The 22,282-nt window shown below is 38.3% G+C and overlaps 1 protein-coding gene across 1 annotated transcript in view; it reads left to right on the forward strand.

The window, feature by feature from the left end:
• The window catches only part of LOC102850668 (general transcription factor IIE subunit 2-like), a 128,647-nt gene that overhangs the window by 81,915 nt on the left and 24,450 nt on the right, over positions 1–22,282 (forward strand). The window contains exons 4-5 of the mRNA XM_006884128.1: positions 439–621; positions 12,701–12,794. Of these exons, the coding sequence (XP_006884190.1) occupies positions 439–621; positions 12,701–12,794 (277 nt within the window). The remainder of the gene's footprint in view (positions 1–438; positions 622–12,700; positions 12,795–22,282) is intronic.

Here is a 22,282-nt window from a genome sequence, read left to right on the forward strand (position 1 = left end):
AGTGACATCTTTCAGATACTTGGTGGCTTTCTGGATATGTATACCCTTGATGGCCTGGACAGTTTCTCGGATGTTCTTAAAATGGACCCGGAGATTTGAGCCTCTTGATTTGCATGATTTTGTGGGGTTTTCCGGGTCAAGCGAGTAGCTAACCATGTTGGCAGATTACCTGCGAAGAACACAGCACAACACTGTCAAGAAGGCGGTGGTTACTGCAGTTTCAACAACCTGTGCTCAGCGGCCTACCCAGGTTTTTTATAGGAAGACTGCACTGTGCATGCCTTCCTCTGCTGTTCTAGGATGCTATTCTGTATTTTAGATCTGGTAGCTGATACCTATAATCTGCCGTATTGCATAGTGTTATATTTTTTAATAATAGGACTTTAAGAATGTGTTTTTTATTTTTGTTGATATATCCATATTTTGTCACTTTTACAGGCATTAGTTAACAATCCCAAAATTGAAGTAATAGATGGGAAGTATGCCTTCAAGCCCAAGTACAACTTGAAAGATAAGAAGGCCCTTCTTAGGCTCTTAGATAAGCATGACCAGCGAGGCTTAGGAGGGATTCTTTTAGAAGACATAGAAGAAGGACTGCCCAATTCCCAGAAAGCTGTCAAGGTAACCTTTCTTTCCTTTCTTTATTGTATCTTTTGCAGATACCTGATGTGATTTGATTGTTTTAAAAAGTTCTGTGTTCTTAAGATTCTTTTATCTCATCATTTGTTTCTTTTACATGAATACTTATTTGGAAAGGAAATGAGAGACATTCCTAGTAAAGAGAAATTATACCTGAAATGTAAAGAATAATAATTACTAAATACTAAGGGCCCTAGAGCCTACAAACTTAAAAGTGATTTAAGGTTATTTTAGGATTTTTTCCCAAGGTAATTGTGACCAAACTTAAATTTTTATTTACAGAGTGACTGTAGAACCTTTCCTCAGTACTTTCTCACAATACTTTTTTTATGTTGCATATTTCTTCAAATGATACTTTCTACTTTTTTTCTTCATCTCCAATATAGGAGTTGACAAAAGACCAGAAATTGATTTTCTCTAAATCTTAAGACTCCTATGAACAGTCAAAAATTTTAAGGTTTTATTTACCCCCCCTTGTGTTTATGAAACATTAAGAGGAAAAAATGAGAATGTTATGGGAAAGATAACTAAGGTTACTTAAGATATGATTCCATCTGCTTTAAAAGATTTACTAGTTTTACAGTTTAAATAAGCAATGCAGAATTAAAACCAGTAAAATTAGAATAGGAAAGAGACCACCTAAAGTAAATAAAAGGAGTGAATTTTCAAAAGGTTTTGCAAGTTAAAACTGAAATTGAAATGTTTTTGGCTATATATCTTGTTTGGAATGAAGAAAAGATTCAAAATTTCATCTGCGGAGAATTTTTTTAGAACTGAATATTTTTAAGAGGATGTAGCTTTTTATGTAAAAAAATACTAATTATATAGTAGATGTTCAACTTTGATTCTCTTAATGATTGAGGGCAAAGCATTGCATTGTGGTTCTCTATTTACAGTAATAAAAGATAAACATGATTAAACCTGATTGTTTTCTGATAGTCTGTCTTACCATTGGGATAGAACTAAGATAACCTGTAGGAATACATCACAACCCTACCATTTGGTCTTGCTTATGGCTGAGGCTGATTAGAGTAAATTTGTATTCAAATACTAATGTTCTGGGTAGAGCAGAAATGTTGTCTTGTTTATTAATCTGAGAGGTAGCATATATGTTGTTATGTGACATGGAGTCAGAACTCATAGCTGGCCCTCTAGTGGGTCTTCAGGGTCTGTAAATACCATGGAAGGAGATTGCCCATTTTTCTCCCATGGAGCAGCTGTTGGATTCAAACCACTTGCCTTTGGGTTGGTAGTGCAACTCCTTACAACAGGTCTTAACTACTAGAATTTCCTAGACAGTATGAAAAAAACCCAAACCATCCCTTTTCCCTTTTCTGAGTTCAGGATCTGACTTTAAACTCATTAAATAGACACAGGAAGAAAAAGTACCTTTCTCATGGGAAAAGTGGTATGTATAAAGACTCCATTGTAAAAAAGTGAAGATAATAATAAAAATCAGTTCGTCTCCTGAGGGACATTTATGTAGATGAATTAGTAAGTCACAAAGCTGGAAAGAAAAGTTGGGTTCAAACCTTAATGTAGGTTTTTGAGTAGGGAAATAACATGACAGAAGCACTGTTTAAGGAAAAAGGACTCGATAGTAAACTCTGTTGTTGCTAAGTGCCTTTGAGTCGATTATGACTCATAGTGACCCTCTGAACAACAAATTGAACCCAACTATATCTTACACCATCTTCACCTTCATTGATATACTTGAGCCCAGTGTTGTAGTCCCTGTGTCAATCCATCATGTTGAAGGTCTTCTCTGACCCACCTTTCCCAGCATGATGACTTTTTCAAGGACTAGCTTCTGAGGTGGATTGATTCAGTGACTGGGGTAATCAGGATGGGTGTGTCAGAGGTAATGAGATTGGCACAGGATAGAGCACGGTTTAGGGCTGTTGTACATAGGGTCGCTGTGAGTCGCAAATGACTCGATGGCACATAACAACAACAATGTAAGAAACAGAGATTCACCATATTTGCTTCTTGGGAGCCACCCTTGTACTTTTCCCAAGACAAATTTAGTAAATAATAGCTAGACTGAATCTGATGGATTAAAAAATAGAGATTGAAGATAGGAACTTTTTTTATATTTTAAGTACAGTCTTAGGAAATAGCTTTAGGCAACATGGAGACTAAAGATATGGAAGAAGAATTTGAGGTTTTAAGGGACAAGCTGGATAAAATTGAGATTTGGAGGCTGAATAACCAGAACCTTGGTTATAACTAACAAATAGGAAGCTTTTCTTCTCTCTCTTCCCTTATTTAATCTACTTTTTTATGTCTATCTAAAATATTACCAGAGCGCCTTACTCATTTCTTTCCTTCTACTTTTTTGTTTCAGAGTAACAGCCATTGAGTATGTAGAGTGATTTTAAAATACATATAACAGATTGTGTCACTCTCTTTTGTAAAACCTTTCAGTAGTTTTCTTTTGGATTTAGGATAAAAATCTAGATGCCTATCCATGTCCTTGTTTTTTACCTCTTTCTCACAGCTTTTCCTATTTCTCCCAGTGAGCCCAGTTTGCTTGCTCTTAAGCACTTATGCTATTTTCAGGGCCAGTTACTTTTCAGCCGCCAAGTCTCATCCTAAATTAAATAATTCAACAAATAATTTAATACATACCATGTTGAGCACTGTTCAAAATGAACAGTAAATGTCACCCAAGAGAAGCTTTGGCTTTCTTAGTTATTGTTTTCTGCCCAAGTCCAAAATAAAATATTGCGGTCAAGTTGATTCTGGTTCATAATGTAAACAGTAGAATGGTTTCATAGGGTTTCCAAGGCTATATCTTTCTGGAAGCAGACCTCCACATCTTTCTCCCACATAGTGGATACTGGGTTCAAGTTGTTGACCTTTCAGCCAGCAGCCAAGTGCTTAAGTATTGTACCATTAGGGCTTTTTACTCTTTCCCACATAGACTCTCTATAGATAAAAACAGATACTATAGTAATTCACCATTATATGCTTAACACAATGCCTAGAAGGTAGTAAATGTTCTTTAAGTATTTGTTGAATAAGCCCATTAAGAGGCCCGGCAGATTTGGAGCTCTGATTTCCTTAGTCCTTTGGGGGTTGCACTGCTAATCCAGAGGCGGAGCCTTTCTTGCCATTCAAATCCACCAGTGGCACCATTGATAAATCTGAGTGATTTACAGTGTTGGAAACCCAATGTTAGGTCTGTGACAGTGAATTGTTGTTGAGTGCAGATTTGCAAATAAAGAAGCTGTTGGGAATGAGGAGATGTTTTAGTTTCAGATAAACTGATTTTTAATATGACAAGGAAGTGCATCTAAATGGGAGTACTTGACAGGCAGGTGGAGAATATAAACAGGTGTGACCAATTAGTATTAGTTGTAGTTTAATATCATTCTTCTAGTGGAGATATTTGACAATATAGAAGATAGATTCATTCCTTTCAGAAGAGAGTTAAGATGATTTTAATGGACCACAAGTATTGAAATTTGAAAACCGCACTATTTAGCAAATGGAAAGTAAAGAAGAGGAGTGAGTACTCTTGGACATAGGAGTTAATACATTTTAAGGAATTACAGGTTTGTTTCTTTTTTTCTAAAAGGCTATAAAAAATGGAATTGGATTAGGAAAATCTGTTGTCAGGAACTATCTCCACAGTGCTGAAGAACAATGGTATCAGGCTAGAGACGAAGGTATGCCTGATCCAGGCCATGGTCTTTGCAGTTATTTGCTATGCATCAGAGAGCTGTATGATGACTAAGGAATAAGACAATGATAGAAGAAGAATTGATGCCTTTGAGTTGTGGTGCTGGAGAAGAGTGAACATTCCATGGTCTGCCATGAGAACAAACAAGTCTGTCCTGGAGATGAAACTAAGCTGCTTCTTGAAAACAAGAATTTTGAAGTTCCGTATCAGTCCTTGGAGAAGGATATCATGCTTGGAGGAGTGGAGGAACAGCACAGGAGAGAAAGACCCCAGATGAGATGGATTGACTCAGTAACTGGGGTAATGGAGATAAATGTGCCAGATAGTGAGATTGGCTCATTATAGGGCATGGTTCAGAGCTGTTATTCATAGGTTTGCTATGAATCACAGGCAATTCAACGGCATATAACAATACAATCATTAAAGAATTTTGTTGTTGTTGTTGTTATGTGCCGTTGAGTCATTTGCTACTCATAGCGACCCTATGTGTGAAGGACCCCCCGGACTGGTGGCCCTACCCTGTCCCGAGCGGACGGCGAAGACCCAAGACTCCAAGACACCGGCTTGATGCAACAGCAAGAGGCAAGAGGTTTATTGCAGAGCTCCGGGCCGACATGTATCTCTCACAGGAGACAGAGGAGTCGACCTCGAGCAGACAAAGTTGGCTCTTTTTATACACTTTAGGGGGATACAACTGGGTATCAGCTTCTCATTGGGTAATGAAAGCACAGTTTGAATTCATTGGTTCGGTTTTCGCTCATGGTTTACACAGCATATTTGCACGTAGCACATGTGGCAGTCATGTAGCACATGTAGCAGTTAGACAGATCTTTAACTATAGGATGGTTTCACAAATTCTTAAGTATACAATGAGTTCAAACTCCAGGGCAGTGGAAAAGCACAAGACACATGGGTTATCAGTCGGGAAACAAAGGCACATGGGTTATCAGTCGAGAAACATCTGCTTGTTTGTCCTACCCTGTAGTTAGCCATTCTTGAAATACTGTTGCCCTGGATACAACTGGGTGTGGGGCTCTACCTGGGACAATGGAAAAATTCCTGAGTTTAACTTAGCTGAGAACTATAGAAACCTGAGTTTAATTCAGCTGAGAACTATAGGGGCTATTTTAATTTTAATCTTTCATGTACAACAGCCCTAAACCCTGCTCTATCCTGTGCCAATCTCATTGCCTCTGACACACCCATCCCGATTACCCCAGTCACTGAATCAGTCCACCTCATAGCGGGTCTTCCCCTCCTGCGCTGTCCCTCTACTCTACCCAGCATGATGTCCCTCTCTAAAGACCTGTTTCTCCTTACATTATGTCCAAAGTATGTCAGAGGAAGCCCCAGAATCCTTGCCTCCAAGGAGTGGCCTGGTTTAACCCTCTCCTGGATGAATCTGTTTGTTTTCTTGGCAGTCCATTGTACATTCAATACTCTTCTCCAGCACCATAGCTCAAAGGCACCAATTCTCTTATTCTCCCTAGTTAGTCGTTGTCCAACTCTCTGATGCATAACAAGCGATTGCAAAAACCATGGCCTGTATCAGGCGCACCTTAGTCTCCAGAGAGACACCGCTGCTCTTGAGTACTTTAGAGAGGTCCCTAACTGCAGACTTTCCCATCGCAATACGTGTTTTGATTTCCTGACTGCTGGTGCCAAGAGTGTTGACCGTGGAGCCGAGCAAACTGAAGCTGTGAACAATCTCAATCTCTTCGCCATCCATCCTGATGCTACCAATTGGTCCAGTGGTGAGAATTTTTGTCTTCTTGACATTGAGCCTCAGTCCATATTGAAGGCTGCGGTCCTTGACCCTCTGCAGTAAGTGCATGAGGTCCTCCTCAGTTTCAGCGCGCAGGGTTGTGTCATCTGCATAACGCAGATTGTTAATAGATCATCCACCAATCCTAACGCCACGCTTCTCCTCATAGAGCCCAACCTCTCGGATAATCTGCTCTGCATACAGGTTGAAAAGGTATGGAGACAGGACACATCCCTGGCGTACACCCTTTCCAATTTGAACCACGCAGGGTTGCCCTGCTCTGTTCTGATGACTGTCTCTTGGTCCAAGTATAGGTTTCGCATTAGCACGATTAAATGTTCTGGGATTCCCATTCTTCTCAGTCAGCCACAGTTTGTTAGATAGCGTATTATCTCTTGTGATTGGCACAGGATAGAGCAGAGTTTAGGGCTGTTGTACATAGGGTCGCTGCTGTGAGACACAAACGACTGGATGGCACATAACAACAACAACAATTACCTCTTGCTACTCAGAGTGCTGTCTGTGTCCTCTTAAAGGTCTGTGACAGGATAAGGAGTTGTGTTTTTTTGTGTTTGTTTGGTTTTTTTTCTTGCTTTGTGCTGTTCAATTGGATCCAGCTGGCACAGGAGGAAATTACCCCTACTTCTCCAGCAGAGCTTCTGGTGGATTTGAACCACGCAACCTTGGGATTGCAGTGCACCTTCTTGCCACTAAATCACCAGAGCTCCCTAGGAGTTTTTAATTTAAAAAAAACACTAACACGTTCTTTCCTTAATTGAAAGCATCCCATCATGAAAAATGTTAGCCCAGTTAGTGTCCTTTGTGATATAATTGATTTATAATCTGATGTAAATTCTTTAGTCTGTTGTTCTCTAGTAGCATCAATTTGTGCTTCCTTAATAAAAATTGAATCTCTAATGGGGGTAATTTTGTCAGAGACAATAAGACAATAAGATTGGCAAGCTTTAGGGTTGTTGTACATAGAGACACTATGAGTTGCAGGTACAACAGCGAAGAGGTTAAGTGATTTTTATTGGTTTTATTTATTTTCATTGTTAGAAGCCACTTTGTGACCAGAGTCTATGGCCCTGATTTCTGGTCTCGATATTTTTTTTAAAGGATGAGTTTTATTTTACAAATAATACCTTTGTCATTTTCATCTACTCATTCAAAGTATCCCTCAAGGATTATTTCAAGAAGAATTTATTTTTTTGTTGTTGTTTGGAGTTGTTGTGTTCTGCCCATGAAATGCCCCTCAAAAGAATTAATCCACACATTTGTAAATACAAATAAGCACTTTATTCTAGAGTATATCCACATGTGGAGACTTCCTCCCTCCTTAGGGACGTGATGAGGGAAAAAGCCCCGAGTCCACCTTCACAGTTGCTTTTATGGCTTTCCTGGGTGCCACTGTTGGGGCGGAGAAATTGAGATCATGGTTGGTGGGTCAGGGGATCAGTTATGTGGGTCGGCTTTTGATGGGCTGGCTACTTTGCCTGTCTTTACTCTTTCTGTGTCACATACACACTAGTTAATTCTTTTTTTTTTTTGTAAGGACAGATAAGACTTTATCTGGGGCATTCATGTTTGCCTTAAACTAAGAATTTTTATGGTCTGCTTCTGCTTCTGGTATAAATGGGGTTTTTTTTAAAAAAAAAATGGGGTTTATGCTGTCCCTTCAGTTGAATTGTTTTCCACTCATAGTGACATTATGTTCAGTAGTACAAAAACATTGCCGCTCCTTATCCAGCCTCATGATTGTTGGTATATTTTTAGCCTGTTGTTGCAGTTATTATTTCCGTCATCTCAATGACTGTTTCATTCATTCTTGCTGAGCCTATGTCATACATGAATTCCCCTTTCTGGCAATTGCTATTAATTATTCATGTGAGGAAGGTCTAGTGATGTAGTCCTTGGGGAGCTGTACTGTTAGCCCAAAGGCTTTGCCTCTCTACCAGTTGAAATCCACAGAAGAAGGATGGACATGAACATCTTTTCTGGAAGGACCAGAACAAGTGAGAATAGTACAGCCCCTCCCTGCCCCAGAGCAGAGAGCAGATAAAAAGCCCATACATAGCTCAACCCCATGGTGCCTCTAGAGCCACACCAACAGCAGTTTGTTTTTGACTCAGACTTTACTCTCAGTTGTGGTACGAAGAGTGGGCTTTATTAGGGAAATAGGTTAGAAAGTGGGATAGGCAAAGAGTATCACCCAGTGCAAGTCTAGGTTTTAGCCCAGCAGTCCAAATTCCTCCATTAATCCAAAATTCCATTTCAGTTTAGTAGCCAGCTTTTCCTTCCAAGTCAACACATAATCTGGCAAGAATAGCAAAACCTTTAACTGTGACCTTCTTTCAGGGCTCCTTTCCTCACGTCTTGCCAGTTTCTCCACAGCAGTGTCATAATTTCTCAATCCCCAGGGCCTCACCACCAGGGTCTTGCTCCAGTTTCCCTCAAGAAGAAGACTGCTCAATGTGGGAAGCGCTTACATGCTCTTGCGCGCTCTCTCTCCTCCCACAGCTCTTGATGATTTGCAAGACCATGTGTCTTCAGTTAAGGTAGCTGGATACTAGAGGGGGCTCTCATAATGGCTAAAAAAGCCAACTTTAAGCTAACACCAAAGTATGTATGTTGTGTGTTGATGCTGTGAACAATACATCTGAACCCTGCACTATCTCGTGCCAACCTCACAGTCTCTGACATACTTCAGCCCATTGCTGCAGTCACCGTGTCACCACCTGACACCTTCCTCTTGACTTCCAGCCTTCCACCTTTCTTAGCATAGTATCCTTATTTCCAAGGAGCAATCTGGCTTCACCTTTTCCAAGACAAGACATCTTTCCAAGACAAGTCAGTGGGGTATTTAGTACTATACTCCAGCACCATGGATGGCATACTTTGGGCATATTGCTAGGAGAGGCTATTCTTTGGAGAAGGACATGATACTTGGAAGGGTGGAGGGTTGATGAAGGAGAGGAAGATCCTTGACGAGGTGAATTGACATGGTGACTGCCACAGTGGGCTCTAGTGTATCAGCAGTTGTGAAGATAGCACAGGACAGGACAGGGTTCAGATGTGTTGTTCATAGAGTTGCTATTAGTCATACTTGACCTGATGGCACCTAACAGCAACAACAGCAGCTCTAGCACCATAGTTCAAAGACATCAATTTTTCTTCTGTCATCTACTGTCATCCTTATTCATTGTCCAGCTCTCAGATGCATAACAGGTGATTGAAAAGAGACCATGGTCTGAATCAGGCACACCTTAATCATTGCTCCTCAGTAATTTGGAGAGGTCCCTGACTACAGACTTTTCTCAGTGCATTGTGTCTCCTGATTTTCTGACTGCTGATACCAAGTATATTCATTGTGGATCGAAGTAAAATGAAGTTATTGAAAATTTCACTGTTTTAATCATAAGAATTTTTTGTTTTCTTGACGTTAAGAAACAATCCATATTGAAAGCTTCACTGTAGAAAACCAGGCCAGTTGCTGATTGTGAGACAGACCACCAACTACTCATATGCAAGTTTAAGCTGAAGTTGAGGAAAATTAAATCAAGTCCACGGGAACCAAGATTTGACCTTAAGTCTGTCCCACTCGAATTTCAAACCCATCTCAGGAACAGGTTTGAGGGCTTGAACATCAATGAGTGTAGACCAAATGAGCTCTGGGAGGATGTCAAGAAAATCGTTCGTGAAGAATGCAAGAAATCATTACAAAGGCTGAAGAAGAAGAATACCAAGATGGATGTCAGATAAGACTCTCAATATTTCATTTGAGCGCTGAGAAGCCAAAGCTAAAGGAAGAAATCAAAGAGCTGAACAGAAAATTTAAAAAGGCAGCTTGGGACAAAGTAAGATACTACAATGAAATGTGCAGAGAGCTGGAGTCAGAAAATCAAAAGGGCCGAACTCGCTCAGCATTTCTTAAGCTGAAGGAGTTGAAAAATATATTCAACCCACAGGAGGCAATACTTAAGGATACTTTGGGTAGAATGTTAAATGATCCAGGAAGCATTAAAAGAGGTTGGAAGGAGTACACAGTCACTGTCTCAGAAGGAATTGGCTGACATAGAAGAATTTAAGTAAATGACATATGAGCAAGAGCCTGTGGTGATGAAGGAGGAAGTTCAAGTTGCTCTGAAAGAATTGGCAAAAAAATAAGGCTCCAGGAGTTGACAGCATACCACTTGACATATTTCAACAAACAGACGCTGTCCTGGATGTGCTCACTAAGTTGTGCCAAGAAATCTGGAGGATGGCCAGCTGGCCAACTGGCTGGAAAAGATCTATATTATCAAATTATCAAACAATATCATTAATATCACATGCAAGCAAGATTCTGCTGAAAATTATCCAAAAAACGTTAATCAGTAATCAGGGTGAGTGTGTTGCAGACAGTGAAGTTGGCACAGGATATAGCAGGGTTTAGGGCTCTTGTACATAGGGTTGCTGTGAGTCACAGGTGACTCGATGGTGCATAAGAACAACAACAACAGTCTATAATCTGATAATTGCTTATTCTAATTTAGTAATTTTACAGTGTAAAGTCTCTTTGACTGCCTGTCCTTAGTGGCTCTCTTCCCATAGAATTAAAACTTCATGAGTCATAAAACAATTTGTTGTCTATTTTCAGCCAGAATTCTTTCTAAAAACCTAAGATTTTATATTTGTGTTTTATAAGATGTGAAGATGTTTACCTTAACTAATTTCTCAAGACATAGAAAGTTCTCTTGCTTAATTCTTGCTCGAGGTAGAATATAATTATCACTGCCATTTTCTTGGTAATAGTTTGCTTTGCAGGAGTATACAGTATAGTACTAGCAAGGAACAAAGCGACTTTTGCAAAAGTAAACCAAGAGAACAAGGCAAATCAGTGACTATTTCAGACAGCTTATCCCACAGTAACTTGTTTTAGAGGACTTCCAGTAACGACATGAACTCCTGGAATGTTCCTGTTATTCCTGGACAGTCTCTGTCTGTGGGATTTACTGTCTCTGAAAATCCACTGGAGAGGATCAGTTATGGGTAGGTTCTGACCTCCATGAATAACATCAACAAATATTTATAATATGATAACATTTATGTTTAAAGTCATTTCTTAAATGAGATAATTTTTTAGGATTTTTCCCTCTTTTTTGTGTCTATATCCAGCCATCACAATGGGGCTAATGGACTCTCTTTGTGTTATCAATACTATTTTTTAAAAAAAATAATTCACTGTTGATTTTTCATCTTAAGATAACGAATCTTTGAGGTCATAGTTCAATGATCAGTTTCGCCATCATTATTAGTCTAGAGTACTTCTACTCTAGACTAGATTAGTTTAGTGTTGCTTCTTGTATTCATCCTCTGATTTGTCAAGGTGAAATAGTTCCTGTAATTTTTCTTCTCTTTGCTATAAAGGATAGAAAATAAGATTCTGAGTTTTCAACTCAGAACTAAAAATTAAAAGACTATAAAAATATCTTGCTTGCATGTTTGCTCGGCTCCACAGTCAACACTCTTGGCACCAGCAGTCAGGAAATCAAAAAGCGTATTGCGATGGGAAAGTCCGCTGTTAGGGACCTCTCTAAAGTACTCAGGAGCAACAGTGTCTCTCTGGAGACTAAGGTGCGCCTGATACAGGCCATGGTCTTTGCAATCGCTTGTTATGCATCAGAGAGTTGGACAATGACTAGGGAGGACAGAAGGAGAGTGGATGCTTTTGAGCTGTGGTGCTGGAGAAGGGTACTGAATGTACCATGGACTGCCAGGAAAACAAGCAGATTCATCTTGGAGAGGATTAAACCAAGCTGCTCCTTGGAGGCAAGGATTCTGGGGCTTCGTCTGACATACTTTGGACATGTTGCCAGGAGGGACGGGTCCTTGGAGAGGGACATCATGCTTGGGAGGGTGGAGGGACAGCGCAGGAGGGGAAGACCCTCTATGAGATGGATTGATTCGGTGACTGGGGTAATCGGGATGGGTGTGTCAGAGGCGGTGCGGTTGGCGCAGGATAGAGCAGGGTTTAGGGCTGTTGTGCATAGGGTCGCTATGAGTCCGAAACGACTCGATGGCACATAACAACAACAACAAAATAAAAATATCTCTAAAAGCTTCTTCAGAGATGATGCAGTACTTAGGGCAAAGTAATAACAAAACTGGAGAGTGGATATTTTTCTATTACTGAATTATGATTCAGTATGAGTTATTATTTCATTTTACTAATTTAGGTTTAAAAACATAATTAGAATATTATAAGGATAAGTAGCGAAATAATTTAAAGATACATGAAAAATAAGTTCACTGAGATCCCACAGTGTATTTTAGATTATAAAAAGAGAGTATGAATTTTTATTTTCTTGTTGTTTGTATACATCTGAAAACAAAAGTCAAAATACCTGCCCTTAAAAATAGGACTTGTTGAGAAAGAAACTCAGTAACTAAACTTGAGCCCAGTAAGCTCTAATGGTATCCTGAAGGCTAGAAGAAATGGAGGTCTCTTAGTTAACAAGCAAAACCTGAAAATTTAATGGTGTGTTTTTGGTTTGGGCTTTTTGTTTTGTGAAGTAATTTTGGTTAACTGGAAAAAAAAATACAAAAAAACCTCTTTTATCTTTAAGGCTTTAGGGGACCAGATTCTATTTGTAAATCGACCTGATAAGAAGAAAATTCTTTTTTTCAATGATAAGAGCTGCCAGTTTTCTGTGGATGAAGGTAAGACTTTCTTTATAAATATTTTTCTTATATTTCTTAGTCTGTTACAATTTGAGTGATAAAATTTATAATATTTCTAATAAAACTCTAAATTTATTTATAACTTTTTTACCCCAAAACATTTTTGACTCATAGGAAATCTTTATGGCCCTAATTGTCTAACATACTATTGCTCTGTATGTAATGTGAAATGTTTCATTTGAAATATTTCAAGTTGATTAATTGTACTTGCAATCGATTTCTTACCTTCAAATGTACAAAAGGCATTTATTAATTTTTTCAAATACAACTTTGTACATTAATATGAAAACTCGATGTATGTTGAGAAAAGGGAAACAAATTAGTATCTGGAGTCTTGTCACATAACTTGGAGATATTTTGATTCTCAAATTGTATAAGGAAAGTGGTAACTTTTATCCGTATGACAGTTGCAGTGTTACCTGCAAGTATTATGTTGAATCTCCTAGGTGTAAGATGCCTGTGTTTGAGATTTTAATTTTAAGTATTTGGTCTGTGCTGGTCCTATAGATACTAATTATGTAAGGACTGAGTGAGGAGAAATGTTTTTGCATATACAAGTAGAAATTTTCTTTTGGGAAGTAAAAACATAATATTAGTACTTTTTAAATTTTATATATTAGTAAGGAAGTAATTGAATATTGGTTCAATTATAATCTCTCAAAAATTGAATGTTAAAAAGTGAGGATAAACGGGCTTGCGGAGAGGACGTCAAGTCAGGCAAGGTGCACAACCGAAAAGGACTCATCTCACGGGTTTGGGCTGGAAACAAACGTCGCAGAGCCCCTCACGCGGCTCTCTTTCACGATTTGTATCCACCTGGGATTTGCTGCTGGGGCATAGAGACCTAAACTGATTGAAAATGGGTGGACGAAGAACTTCTATACCCACGAACAACATGTGAAGAGAGAAACCCAAACATAAAGTAAGGAGGGTTGTTGCTGTCAGGCACCATTGAATTGACTGCAACTCAAAACAACTGTGAACAGTAGATCTGAACCCTGTGCTATCCTGTGCCATCCTTTCTGTTGCTATGTCAGTCCATTTTGTTGATGCTCTTTGTCTCTTACACTGACACTCCATCTTTCTTAGAATAACATCCCTAAAGTATATGAGACCAAGTGTAAGAGCAGCTGCAACATAAAGGTGGCCCAGTCTGACAACTGCCCACTTCATAAAGGGGAACTATCTCCATTAATATTCATGGCACTGTACAGATAGGTGCATAGACATGCCACCCCACAAGCTCCTGCACCTATTTCTACCATTGGGTTCAGTATTCATTGTTGACTTTAATCGTAATTGTGGGGTTTATTAAGGAAATAATAGGTTGGGGAGTTGGGGAAGAACAGAATATCACTCATACAAGTCCATATTCAGCACAAATGCAAGAAACCTCTGGTTTCCTCAGTTACTCAGTGAACTTTATCTCAGATCAGTTACAAGTCAGCTTTTCCTTTAGTCATCCAGCAAGCAAAAGTTTTTAACTGTGGTCTTCAGCTCCATCATTCCTCTGGTTATACACCTTCCCACAGTCTCTTCACAGAAGTGCCACAATGTCTTCACCACCTTCTCCCATAGTATGGAAATTGTTCTCTTATATTGGCCTCACAGCTGTTGATGATTTGCAGGACCATGTGTCTGCGGTTAAGATAGCAGGAGACCATGACTTCAAGGTTGGGGGGGGGGAGCTAACACGGATACCAGCTTTATAACTGTATAACTATAGTTCCATAACTGATACATACATACATAGAGAATTCTGAATTTATCACTACCACCCCATCAGATTTCTCATTAACTCAATTAAGTGTTTTCTAATTTCCATTTTTTCAATGCTTAGCTCCCCAATCAACACTTTTGGTACCAGCAGTCAGGAAATCAAAAGATGAATTGCGTTAGATAAATCTGTCAGGGACCTCTCCAGAGAACTGAGAAACAACAATATCAGTCTGGAGACAAAGGTGTGCCTGATTCAAGCCATAGTTTTTGCAGTTACATAATATTCATCAGAGAGCTGGACAGTGAATAAAGATAGCAAAGAGTTGATGCTTTTGAGTTGTGATGCTGGAGAAGAGCCTGAAACATACTGTAGACCACCAAGAAAACAAATAGGTTTGTCTTGGAGAGGGTGAAACCAAGTTTCTCCTTAGATGCTAGGATTTTGAAGCTGTTTCACATACTTTGGGCACATGGCCAGGAGGGACTGACTGATCCTTGGAGAAAGACACCATACTTGGAAGGGTGGAGGGACAGTGCAGGAGAGGAAGACCCCCATGAGAGATTGATACAGTAACTAGGGCAATGGGGGGTAGGTGTGTTGGAGTCAGTGAGACTGCCTCAGGACAAGGCAGATTTCAGAGCTGTGGTACATAGGGTTGCTATGAGTCTGTGAACTGCCTCATAACATCACCTGGGTGCTGATTTCCTGATAAAAAGGTTGTCTTTGATTCAAGGTCAGAATGTTCCATTATTATGTTAATGAAGGGAGTAACAGCTCCCAGCTGTGGATTAATTTGCGGGGTGGAGAGGCATACTACAATGATTAAAGAATCTAAAGTTGATAGGGAAAGCTTCCTCAAAATTGTCTTTAAAGGATAGGGACTTTAGCCTGATAAGGAGTCTTTTAGTTGTCCTATACACTAAAAGGACACTTCTCCCTTTTATTAAAGAAATCTTGTTTTCTGTTGCTTTCTTGCCAGATGCATAAATACTACTTTGAGTTATTTATCTTTATAAACAGAAATCAATAAATAAAATGTTTTTAAAAAATTGAATGTTATTGTTATGTGCCACTGAGTCGAAAGTGACTCATAGCTGACCCAGTGGTTTTTCAGAAGCTGTAAATCACATGGGTGGAGACTGCCTGTATTTCTACTGAGAAACAGCTGGTTGACTTGAACCATGTTTCTTGGGTTGGCAGTGCAACTCTTTATCCACCGTGCCACTGGAATTCTCTTAAAAGTAGTATAAATGTAAAATAAGTGATAAAATGATACTAGAAACTGAAATAGTGTTTGTTACTGTAGCTTGCCAAATAATTACTTTTGTTTTTTAAATGAAAATAAATTTTTAAAAATATTTTCTTGGAGAGTAATTTTGAATAAATACATTTACAGATCTTGTTATTCTCTCATCTGGCTCTTGGTACTCAAGTGGTACTTATAGATGGAGTTTTAGTCAGCCTGGAGTTACTTGGAGAGCCATTATTTATTTTAGAAAGACAGGTATTGTTCTTTTGTCAAAATTGTGAATGTCTAACATTATTTTGAATGTAGTTCCTTCTCAGTTCTTAATTATTAATTAAACAAAAATTGAAAGATGCTCCAGTTCCTCAGTGCTCCCCCTTCTAATAATTAGGGAAGGTTTAGGTAAGCAATTTGAAAAATTTCTTAAGCACATAGTGAAGTGTACTGAGTAGTGATTGGTGTCTATTTAACAACATTTTAGATACTGCCTTGCATTGTTTGCTTTGCTTTGAGTCTACTTAGAATTTCACTTTCATCTTGTGAAATGCTGATTGTCCCCAGTATCTAAATTGCCAGAAGGCCATTTAGGTAACAGGCTTCAGTCACTAATGCTGATTCCTCTGAAATATTATACTCCTTCTTCTCAGAGCCTGAACACATCTGATGGGGCATTAGCACATGGGCAGTAGCTTTTATTACTTACAAGAAGGAACAGCATACTACATGATGAATTTTGATCTGTTTTTAAAAGCTATTCATGTGACTCAGAGAAAACTGTGAGGATGTAGATGATGACTATTCTGTACCCCAGTATGTAATGTAGCCGAGAAACTTGAGAAAGGGGCTCTAACTATCTGCTGATCCCCCTCCTTAGCCCAGGAAGGTTAGGTTGAGGGCCAGCGAACTTCTTTACTACAAGTACTCCACCTGGCACCATAGCCAAAGTGTAGAAAAAAAATCCCTTGACCAGGTATTTTTATACCCTAAACCCTACGTGACACGCCATGTGCCTCCTGGTTACCCAGGGTGATAGACTGTCAGACACGCTGGCACCAACTAGGAAAGCTATTTCTTTCACCTTGCTAACAAGTGTCAGGTGCTTTGTTCTGAGGCTTTTCCAGCTGCTTCCTTTCGTGGGGATTGTTGCCAAGATTATGAGTTGGGAACTCTCAACTCATTGTACTTGTTTAAGTGTTGCCTGTTTTTTTTTAATGTCATCTTGATGTTTGGCAAATTGCAGGAGCTGTTTTCAAAGCCCACATACAAAAGTCCAAATTGAATTTTGTTGCTCATATGCTAACTATAAAAGTTGTCACATTGATTTCTTGGTTTGGTGTTCTGGAGACTTTTTTTTGTTTGTTTGGTTGGTTATTTTGTGCTTTTTCCCCAGTATAAGGATGGACTTAATTTTTAAGATCCCATTGAGCTTTTTTCAAAAAACAGTCGTATATCTTTTTATGTGCTGTAGAGTTGACTATAATTTATAGTAATCCTGTGAACAATGGATCTGAATGAACTCTGCCTTTTCCTGTGCCATCCTTATCATCTGTGATATACTTCAGTCCATTGTCATAGTTAACTATCTAAGTCCATCTTGTTGGTAGATGTCAGTCCATCTTCCTTTGTTTTTCTGATCCTTCACTCTTACAAACATGATATCAAGAATTGGCCCCTCCTAACAGCATGCCAAAAATACATGAGATGAAGTTTCACCATCCTTGCCTATAAGGAACACCCTGGTTGCACTTTGTCCAAGACTTAGTTTTTTGCACTTTGTCCAAGACTTAGTTTTTTTTTTCTTTTGACGGTTCATGGGATATTACATAGTCTTCTCCAACACCACAACTCAAAGGGATCATTTCTTCTTTTGTCATCCTTATTCATTTTCCCAATTTTCTGATGCATAGCAAGTAATTGAGAAGACCCTCTCTTATATCAGGTGTACCTTAGTCTTAAAGTTGACATCGTTGCTCATTAGCACTTTGGAGAGGTCCTTGACAGCCAGTTTTCTGTACGCAACATGTTTTTTTTGTTTCTTGACTGCTGGTATTGTCCAAGTAAGATTAAATCATTGACAACCTCAGTCATTTCTATTGCCTATGGATCCAGTAGTAAGAAGTTTTATTTTCTTGATGTTGAATTGTAATTCATATTAAAGATGGAAGTCTTTGATCTTCTGCAACAAGCCTGTTAAGTCCCTCTCTCTTTTGGTGAACAAGGTTGTGTCATCTACATAATGCAAATTGTTGATGAGTTTTCTTCATCAAGTGGCCTGGTGCCACATTCTTCTTCATAAAGTCCAGCTTCTTGAATGATTTGCTCATCATTCAGATTAAACAGATATGGAGAAACGCTACAATAACCCTGATGCCCACTTTTCTTGATTGTAAACCATGCCGTTTTCCCTTGCTCCTTTCAGAGAACAACCTCTTGGTCCAAGTATATGTTTTTCATGAGCACAATTACATGTTTTGGCATTCCCATTCTTCTCAATGGTAGCTGAAGTTTGTTGTGATCCACACAATCAGATGCTTTTGCATAGTCAATAAAATGCAGGTAGACGTTGTTCTGGTATTCTCTGGTTTAGCTATGATCCATCTGACATCAGCAGTGATACATATCCCTGATACCATGGCCTCTTCTAAAGCCTGAATTTCTGGCAGTTCTCTGTTAATGTACTGGTTTACCTCTTTTTAAAAGATTTTCACCAAGTTTTTTTGCATGTGGTATTAATGATAATGCTTGATAATCCCCACATTCTGTTTGAACACCTTGGGAATGGGTACACATCTTTAGACAGAGCTTGCTCACGAGTTGCTTTGTCTTATGATAGCTCCTTAAAACTGGCTTTATTTTATTTTCTTTTATTCTTAAACTGGCTTTATTTTAAATGGTCTGGTTTCCCCTTGCTAAAAAAAATATGCATAATAGCAACAACACACCAAAAAGAACTCAATAAAATGATAGCAATAAAACTTTGCCTCTCAATAATCACACTGAATGTGAATGGTTTAAATGTACCACTGAAGAGAAAAAGAGTAAGAGATTGTATAAACAAAAAAAAATACATTAATATGTTGCCTACCAGAGACACACCTGAAAAATGAAGATTAAAAAAAGACTAAAAATAAAAGGGTGGAAAAAAAGTAAACCAAGCAAATGGAAACCAGAAAAAAGCAGGAGTAGAGATATTAATCTCTGATAAAATAAATTTCAATGCAAAAACCATCACAAAGGACAAGGAAGGTCACTACATAATGCTGAGAGGGTCAATAGGAACAAGAGAACATAACAGTAATAATCTATGCACCAAATGAAAGACCTGTAAAATATATAAAACAAACATTAACAAAACTGAAAAAGGAAATAGGCAATATTACTGTAGTAGTTGGAGACTTCAGTACACCACTCTCAAGAAAAGATAGAACTACCAGAAAGAAACTCAGTGAAGATACTGAAGAATTAAACAACACAATAAACCAACTCAATCTCATAGATATTTATAGGCTAATGCACCCAAAAATAAATCACAGTATACCTTCTTCTCCAGTGTACATGGAACGTTCTCTAGAGTAGATCACGTTTTAGGTCACAAGGCAAGCATCAATAAATTAAAAAACAGAAAAAATACAAAGCATCTTCTCAGACCACAGTGCTACAAAATTAGAAATTAATAACTGGATAAAGGATACCCCCCCCCATACATTTGGAAGCTAAACAACACCTTGCTTGAGCATAAGTAGGTACTAGAAGAATAAAAAATGAAATTGAAAAGTTTCTTGAAACAAATGACAGTGAAAACACCAATTACCATACCTCTGGGAAACAGCCAAAGCAGTAAGCAGAGGTCAATTTATAACAATAAGCAAACACATCAAAAGACAGGAAAAAAATGACCATTGACTCTCTAACCCAACATCTCCAACAAATTGAAAAAGAACAGCAAGAAAACCTGACACCCTATAAGAAAATTGAAACTATAAAAATTAGAGCAGAAAGAAATGAAATAGAAAACCAAAATACCATTTGAAACAATCAACAAAACTAGGAGTTGATTCTTTGAAAAGGTCAATAAAATCGACAAACCACTAGCAAAATTAACAAAAGAAAAGAAAAAGACAGAAATAATCCAAGTAAGAAATGAAACGGGCAACATTACAACAGAACCAACTAAAATAAAAAGGCTAACAAAGGAATATTATGAAAAACTATACTCAAGTAACTATGAAAACCTAGAGGAAATGGCCAAATACTTAGAAATTCACAGCCTACCTTAACTGACACAAATGGAAATTGAACACTTGAACAGACCCATTACAAAAGAAGAAATTGAAAGGATAATAAAACAACTTCCAGCCCAAAAAAGCCCTGGACCAGATGGTTTTACAAGTGAATTTTATCAAACATTCAGTAAAGATCTGTCACCAATTTGACATAAACTATTTCAGAAAATAGAAAAAGATGGAATTCTCCCAGACTCATTCTATGAAGCAAACATATCCTTGATACCAAAGCCAGGTAAAGACACCACCAAAAGAGAAAATTGTAGGCCAATATCTCTCATGAACATAAATGGAAAAATCCTGAATAATGAATAAAATGCTGGCCAATAGAATCCAACAGTACATCAAAAAAATAATACACTATAACCAACTGGGATTCGTAACAAGTGTGCAAGAATGGTTCATCATAAGTAATTCATAATATAGATAAAGCAAAGAACAACCACATGATCCTATCAGTTAATGCAGAAAAGGCCTTTGACAAAATCCAGCACCCTTTCCTGATTAAAACACTCAACAAAATAAGATTAGAGGGGAATTTTCTCAGTGTAGTAAACAGTATATACGCAAACCCGAGAGCCAACATTGTTCTCAGTGGAGAGAGATTAAAGGCATTCTCTTTGAGAACAGGAACTAGCCAAGGATGCCCACTATCACCTCTCCTATTCAATATTGTACTGGAAGTCTTAGCGATAGCAATAAGGTAAGAGAAGGAAATAAGCGGTATCCAAATTGGCAAAGAGGAGGTAAAATGATCTCTCTCTGCAGATGATATGATGGTATACTTGGAAATTCTAAATTCTCAGCAAGAAAACTACTGGACATAGTTGACCAGTTCAGCAAAGTGATGGGATACAAGATCAGCATATAAAAATCAATTGGATTTCTCTACAGTGACAAAGAGAATACAGAGCTAGAGGTAAGAAAACAATACCCTTTACGGTAGCTTATCACAAGTTCAAATACTTGGAAGTAACTCTAACCAGAAGCACAAGGGTTCTATTCAAAGAAAGTTACAAAACATTCCTACAAGAAACAAAAAGAGACCTGGAGAAAGGGAAACATATACCTTGCTACTGTATAGGAAGACTCAATATTGTGGAAATGATGATACTACCAAAGGCAGTTTTCATGTTCAGTGTAATCCCAATACAAATACCAATTCCATTCTTCGACGAGATGGAAAGGCAATCTCCAGTTTCATCTGAAATGGAAAGAAGCCCCAAGTAAGCAAGGCACTCCTTAGAAAGAAAAACAAGCTCGGAGGCATCTTACTCCCTGATTTCAAATCCTACTTCACTGCTGTGGTACTGGTATAATGACAGACACATAGATCAATGGAATAGAATTGAGAAACCAGAAATCAGCCCATCTATGTATGGTCAACTGATTTTTGACAAGGAGATGAAATCAATTAAGTGGAGAAATGACAGCCTTTTTAACAAATGATGTTGGTAAAATTGGAAAACTATCTGTAAAAACCTCAAGCAAGACCCACACCTCATTTTGTACACAAAAAATAATTCAAAGTGGATTATGGACCTAGGACTAAAACCAAGGACTATAAACTTCATTAAAGAAAAGCTTGGAAGAACTCTAGAAGCCCTAATCCACGACATAAACAGTCTTCCAAGCATCCTGAAAAACCTACAAGCAGGAGAGGAAAAATAGTTGAATAGGACCTTCTAAGAATCAAATCCCTATGCACATTGAAAAACTTCTCCAACAGGGTAAAAAAGGAAAGCCACAGACTGGGAAAAAATAATTGGCAATGACATGTCTGTTAAGGGACTTATATATAGAATTTATAGAATACTCTAGCACCACAATAAGATAAAGGTAAACAACCCCATTAAAAAATGGACATAGGATGTGAACAGACACTTGGACAAAGAGGACATTCACATGGCAAACAAACACATGAAGTGTTCAAAATCCCTAGCTCTAAGAGAGTTGCAAATCAAAACATGATATTATGTTCCTTGGTATTTCCTTGATCTTTTGTTCCTTGATATTACCATATCAACTATGGGATATCCTCTCACCCCAGTAAGAGTAGCAAAATTCAACAGCACAAGCAAACAACAAATGCTGGTAAGGTTGTGGAGAAACGGGAACCCTTACTCACTGTTGGTGGGAGTGTAAAATGATGCAACCACTATGGAAGGCTGTATGGCACTTACTCAAAAAGTTGGAAATAGAAATACCATTAAAAAAA

Source organism: Elephantulus edwardii, unplaced genomic scaffold (genome assembly GCF_000299155.1).
Source record: "Elephantulus edwardii isolate Elephantulus edwardi_28Jun2011 unplaced genomic scaffold, EleEdw1.0 scaffold00031, whole genome shotgun sequence".
Lineage (NCBI taxonomy): Eukaryota > Metazoa > Chordata > Mammalia > Macroscelidea > Macroscelididae > Elephantulus > Elephantulus edwardii.